Source organism: Thermobia domestica, chromosome 9 (assembly GCF_964235325.1).
Source record: "Thermobia domestica chromosome 9, izTheDome1.hap1.1, whole genome shotgun sequence".
NCBI lineage: Eukaryota > Metazoa > Arthropoda > Insecta > Zygentoma > Lepismatidae > Thermobia > Thermobia domestica.
Window position 1 is genome coordinate 166,559,158 of NC_137462.1, and position 7,013 is coordinate 166,566,170.

At 40.6% G+C, this 7,013-nt stretch overlaps 1 protein-coding gene across 1 annotated transcript; it reads right to left on the bottom strand.

Moving 5' to 3' along the window:
• Positions 1–215: 215 nt before the first annotated feature.
• Positions 216–1,130, bottom strand: LOC145661076 (zinc finger MYM-type protein 1-like). The gene has a single exon (XM_081726518.1). The coding sequence runs from the start codon at positions 1,128–1,130 to the stop codon at positions 216–218; it is 915 nt and encodes a 304-aa protein (XP_081582644.1).
• Positions 1,131–7,013: the final 5,883 nt, after the last annotated feature.

Here is a 7,013-nt window from a genome sequence, read left to right on the forward strand (position 1 = left end):
CTTTTTTCTATTGAGGTAAGTGCTTGATCCACTATCCATAAGAAATATCCTGTTCTGAAGGACTCCTCCGGCGAAGATGTTTCTTTGTCGTTACCCTCATAATCGAATTGTGTTTTCTTGCATCTGACTCTTCGTTTCTTGAATTTCTGAGCTACGTTCATTTCGGACGCAATTTCCTTTGTTGCGATCATAGCATCGGAGAACCCGGTTTCCCGTTACTTTCTCAAGAAAGTAACAAGGCCTTTGATTTGCTGTATTGCCACATCGAGCTGCATGTCAGCTGATTGCAAAGTTTTGCTGACAGCATTCACAGCAAATGAAATGCCATACCATATGATTAAGCTCAGAATAAACTCGAAGATTTCGAGCTCATAATTTGCAAGACATTCGGCTTCACTTTTTACTAGCGGATCATTGGCGGTATCTGCGACAGTCAACAGTCCCTCCCTGACTTCTTTTGTCTGATAACGCAGCGCTTTCACACTTTCCAGGCGGCACTTCCACCGCGTTTCTGAAAGTGATTTTGTAGTCATGAAAGGCACGGTTTCTTCCAAAATTTTCCACCTTTCATCCGAGGCAGCAAAGCATTTATATATTCTCTGTATGACACCAAAAAACGTCACTGCTTGGGAGTTGCATTTAACCATGTCTCCTAAGACAAGGTTCAAATTATCGCAGCCACACGGAGTGTAAAATGCTCGACTGTTCATGCGAAGAATGTGCGCTTGAACTCCTTGGTGTTTTCCCTTCATGTTCGCACCATTGTCGTTCCCCTGGCCACTACAATCGGCGATGTCCAGACCGAGGTTCGCCAGTGCGGCAAGAAGAGCTTCAGACAACCCCTTTCCTGTTGCGTTCTTCACATCCAGAAATTCGATGAAGTGCTCCACCACCTTCACTTCCGGATCTGATACGTCCACAAAACGCAATATTAGGGACATCTGCTCTTTGTGGCCAACATCAGGCGTGCAGCCAAGGATGACGGCAAAATATTTAGCAAGTTTCACTTTATCAATAATTTTCCCCTTTACTTCTGACGCCATCAGGTCGATAAACTCGTTTTGGATCCTATGCCCGAGGTAATGGTCGTGAGCCTCGTCGTTCTTAGTTCGGCGGAGATGTTCTTGCATGGTTGGATCGAATTTGGCCAATATCTCAACTAAGCCTAAAAACTGACCATTGTTCGGCGCATAAAGTTTCTCCGTTCTCCCACGAAATGCGCTGTTGTTTTCGGCAAGGTACTATACAATCGCTAGAATTCTTGTTAACACTACGCGCCAATGCAGCTTTTCTTTTCTAATTCGTTCTAGCATCATGCCATCTATTGCGCTACCATTGGACATTCTCCGCGCTGATTTCAACCACGCTGTCATGCACTTAACGTGATTTACAGAAACTTCGTGGTGCTGAAGTTTATCGCCAAGATGCTTCTAGTCGCAGCAGCCTTCGTTTGCTAACTGGCCTCTAGTAGCTGTCGTGCCAAACAACTTACAGGGAAAGCTAAATACTCTGTCTCTGATCTTCGAATAACTTAGCCATCGCCTATCCACTGTTTCTCCGTTCGGCATCCTCCGTGTAAAGAAATTGTTCGAAAAATGTCTGTTACCTTCGTCCTTTGGGTATTCACAGTCACTTAGCCTGATTGGACCCCTCTCCACTAACATGTCACGCACTTCACTGTTAATATGCTTCCAATTACCTGGATCGTATATGTCCTCGAACAGTGTGCTCATCGTTTGAAGAGTGTCAGAAGTATGCAGAGGAATGGTCGCGCTTTCACAGGAGAGGTCACTTTCTGGGTCTGTTGCAACAACGTTGTTCCCAGAAAATTGCACCAAGTTTTCATTGTTGCTTGTGGGACAACAGGGCGTAGAAACAGTTTTGTTGCCGGCTAGTTTGTTTTCTTCGTCGGACGCAAAACTTGGTATCACAACCTGGTCTGTCGCATCACACCGGTCGCTCACAGTCACAGACAAATCATCACCCGTGATCTCAAGTTTTTGGTGTTGATCCGCTGATTTTACCGCTACAACAAACTTGTCCAAAGATTCCTTTTGCTTCTGAATGAAATCTTTATATTTCCGTTTCTTGGCTTTCGCAGCCCTACTTTCGTATTTACGGAATTTGTCTCTGTCTCTGCCACTCATGATGGTCACTTATTCTTTGCCCAATAAACGAATAATCGGAAGACACTCACGCACTAATCATAATATTACGTATCCACATCTCACTACGACTGCGCGGTCCGAATTCCGAAGCCAAACTGAGGTGCTACACAAGGCGTGCAATAGGAGCTATTTCTTGGAAGCGATGACTCAGAGGTGTCAATAGCAACAGGACCACTCTTCTGACCCAAAAGCAAGAAACAACATGACTTCTCACTCTATTTCGACAACAAAGAAAAGTTGAGATAAGGCCATTTAGAGTCACGTGCATGGTATTATCGTCGCCTTGTTTGCTGACCCATTGTTAATCCGAAACTCAAGGGGTAATTATTACGGTACTTTAAAACCAAAAATATCATGCTAAACGCTTTCATAGTAATGGTGTAGATTTCGGGAATTTAAGGCTTCTAAAAGTAAAATATTGAGTAAGAAGTTCTGGTTTATGAAAACTGGTTTCCGAAGAAATCCACCACACCGTATTATTGGCCAAAGTATTCACTTAACTCTAAGCTACTGTACATTAGAATGTTGCAGAGGCCCCGCATATTTGAGCTGACTGTGACAAGAGAATATCTTATCGCGGGGCCTGGGGCGGATGCCCCAGTCGCCACCCCCAAAGGCCGCTTCTGGTTGTTTGGTAGATAAACTCATAATAATAATAATAATAATAATAATAATAATAATAATAATAATAATAATAATAATAATAATAATAATACCAAATTATTTAATGGATGCTTTGCATTTGTTCTATGTCGCCATAATCAATGGAAATCAATTACTTAGTGTACGAAGACTTTTTTCGTCCAACACAAGTGTAATGTTTTACTGCAGTGTATGTTATTTGTAAGTATGCATATCATATTTTAGTATGACTTTCAACATTGAAGCGAATGAGAATGCCGACTGATTTTCTATTTTTCTGGTTGCTTGTCAAAAACAAAGGAGATAACCAGATAATGGACAGAGATTAAAATGAATGTCCAGATGGCAAGGTCAATGCAAGCATCCCACAGATTTCCGTGAATTAGATCTTCCCGTACTACAAACTAAAACGAGTGGAGCTATTTTATTCGGAACGCAACGGTATTCTGCAGTTCGTAACTTTGTTGTCGAGAGATGTTTGGAAGTAGTTTCACTTGTAGCCACTGGCAACTCACCGTTTGTCGACCTATAATAGCATCATCTGTGTGAGGGGGGCACTAGGGGAGCCAAGAATTTGAGCAAGGGGGCCTGGCCCCCCTTGGCCTTCCCTTGGCTCCGCCACTGATGGTGTCTATGGTTCGATCCCAGCTTGTGCTAAGTGGGCTTTGTGGTGGAAAAACGCCGTGTAGTAGGTTTTCTCGCGGTTCTCCTGTTTCCTCCCACTTTCTTCATTCCACCATTTCATTCATTTCTCATGGTCACCATATTCCTTAGCCTCGGTGCAGAATCGAGGGACCTTAAACTGAATATTTCATTTTATTTCACCAAGCCCAAGGACACCGATACAAGAACAAGATAAAGATTGGGTATGCAAGACGAAGTGCATAGTAATCTTCCTCTTGGCCTTGTTTTGGTGATCACCAAGTAGCGAGGAGCGTATTTTCTTGCTTTTCGTATAGTATGGAAGACCATAATCAAAATCACACTTGGTCTTCATTTGTACCGATGAGGCGAGCATTCTTGGCTCTTGTATAGCATGAAAGATAACCAAGAATACGAAATGCAGGACCAAGACTTGACTGCAAGACAAACGATAAGACGCAGTATTGATGACCAAGACCCAGGGAGCGAATTGTTTGAATTTCATTTGTTGGGCTGAAAGTGATGAAATAAAATTAGTACTTTATAATTAATTATCATACTGTATTTTTAAATTTTAAATTACAAAATTCATATTATGTATCTTCTTACGTGCAACTATATATACTGTAAAATACGTTTTAATTACCGAGAAAGAAAAATCAAAGTGGCACGGGTCCCGGAATCATAGGAACCTATTTTGGAATGAAAGTTGAAGGGTTGGAAAAAATCACAGTTGTTCTCCTGTTCTCTCAACCCTTATCATTGTTAAACGATTTCCTTTTGTCTCCGCCAAGATACTCTTGCTACTGCCTTCCGAGAAGACCCCTGCCGTCCGAGCAGGTGAGAACACTGACCTTGAAGAAAAATTTCGTCACATAGAATTAAAACAAGAAAAAAATTCTCCCACGTCCGACATTGGTATCAGTTATAAAAAGAAATAACTAAACCTCAAAAGTGCCAAATATTCATTAAGATGCATATCTAATGTCTTGATCTAGCTCGTGGCTAACGTGTAAGACCGGTACACGTGGTCCCGGTTTAATTCCCAATGTGAGTGCATGTTGGCGCACCCAGTGTCGTGACTATAGTGCTCTCAAACGAGTCGGGTTGACCCGACCCGACCCGACTCGGATCGGGTCGGGTCAACCTGGTCATCTCGGGTCAGGTCAATCAGATCGGATCACGGTTCGGGTCGGGTCGGGTCAGTCAATTCGTTTCGACCCGACCCGACCCGTTGAGAGCACTATTCAGAAGATACCAGAAGAGGTCTTTTGTCGGTGTTTCCAGCAATCGCAGAAGCGATGGAGCAAATATGTGTTTTCAGAAGTTTGCTATTAGAAGGCAATTAACTAAACCACTAGAAAGCTACAACAAAATTCGGAGAACGTTTTGACTCCTCGTATTAGCACGATGACAGACATGGATTGGTTAGTGAGATAGACGGCCCGATTAAAATATCGACTTGCGTGATTGCAACGCAATATTTGTGATGAATTCGTGGCAAAAATAGCGTTAATTATTGTTTTTCGATATTTGCGTTATGACGTCAGTCGTTGACATTTTGCGAACTTAGAAAGTTAACAATCATATTGAAGGTTTCACAATCCGATATTTAGGACAAATTTACTAAATAAAAGTATAAAGGTATAAACGCTGAATAAAAGTTGCTTTGTGATATGTGTTTGGATTGTGTAAGAAACAATCTAAAACTGATGCATTGCAATAAAGAACTCAATAAGAGGACACAATGTTTGAGAGATCGTGTAGATTAAGAATATGGAAACCAGTTCATAAATTGTTTTTAATCACTTTTCTTGCTTTAAATAATACTCCAAAACATTTTAATGTGTTAATTTCAGGGCACATGTTGAAATAATGGTGTACAGATTGATCATATACGTACAAACTGATATGACAAAAAACTATTCTTATTGAGAAAAACATAGCTACAAACATGTATTGAATGATTCCAAAAGTAGGACTTCTATCTAAGCCAGTTTAGGACAGTTCTAAGTTGGGGAGGCTGCGTCCGTAGGGGACAGTCGGTACAGAGATGGTGGGTATGCGCGTAAGATTTCCTTATAAACTTCAGTCACACTTCATATTATAATTTACATAGTAGTTATTTTTCCACTCCCGTGCTAACTTTCCGCAATACCAGAAAAGTTCATCTAAAATTTCGTTTCTCGAAATTAATACTATGTCTTCGTTAGTCTTGGGAAGTAACGTAACGCTAGTAACGCGTTACATTCTTTTCAAAGTAACTGTAACGGTAACGCGTTACAAATTTTTAAGTAACGTACCTAGTTTGCCTTACTTTTTTTCGTCTTACATTTAGGATGAGTAACTACAATATATGTAAATTTTTTTCGGATTAAATGTTTCTTTCCTGTAAGTGAATTTCTCAGAATGGAACAATGGAGCATGAACTACGTATGTCAGCGACACACAAAGAAACAGATAAGATTATAGTGCCACTTGCTGTTTTTGGAAGATGAGGACAGCCTCAGGGAAATCACGTGTACTGATTGAAAGCACCTGGAAGATTTCGTTGTAGATTTTGACAACTCGAAATCAATACATTCAGTGAGTGAACTACGAGTGCAATTTTACCGGTAGTCTATTTTATTTTGATTGTTGTTTTTATGAAGATGGAGAACGGAAATACTTTATCGTTCGAATATTTGAAAGAATACTTTTTCTTAAAATCTGAAGGTGATGGTGGACAGAATTATAAGTGGTGCCCGGCGGGAAATATTTATCAACAACTAGCTGTCATAAATAACGATATATGGTAAGTGGTTAATATGAATAAACTGTGTTCTGATGAGCAGGCCTACTTTATTGATGTAATGTTGATGATATGTAATATTAGAATTCTTTTAGATCAGTTTGCGTATCATAAAGTTCCGTTGATTATAGAGTTTGGAACAACTAGCTTTAAAAAGCATGTATCGATTTCAGAGTTACTGGCAAGTTTTGATTCACCTCCTGTTCATGTGTTCTCATTTTATTAGTTGTAGTGTAATGGTTCTCTATATTCTGTATTTTTAATTTTACCTAACAACATTGTTATTATTAAATAATTAGTTTAGCCGAATGCTAATAAATAACCATTTTTTCTAACGCATATTCATGGGCGCGAGTCAAGCTAAAACTCGACTCAATTCAAGTCGAGTTACAAATCGAGTCAAAGGTAATATTCTCGAGTCGAGTTTCGAGCCGATTCACAGTTTTTGGCGTCGAGTTTCGAGTCGAGTCGAATTTGATAAATGGCTCGCTCGTTTTAACTCGTTTTGAAATCATGGCCTGATTACATTGGAAAGCGAAAGCCATGAGAAATGTAAGCTAAGCAGTAATATAGAATATTTTTAGTGTTGCTCACGAGTTGGGTTGAATTTGAGTTTAACGTCCAGTTCAGCAGCGAATATGAGACGTGGACCTACTGATTAACGTGGAATCCGAACCACGTGAGCTTCCACCGGGAATCGAACCCGGGTCACCCACGCCAAAGGCGCGTACGCTAACCGCTTAGCCACGAAGGAGATCTACAGTAGTGTT

Bases quoted from the DNA above. Each gene is read 5' to 3' on its own strand.
- LOC145661076 (XM_081726518.1), bottom strand. From the start codon at position 1,130: ATGCAAGAACATCTCCGCCGAACTAAGAACGACGAGGCTCACGACCAT.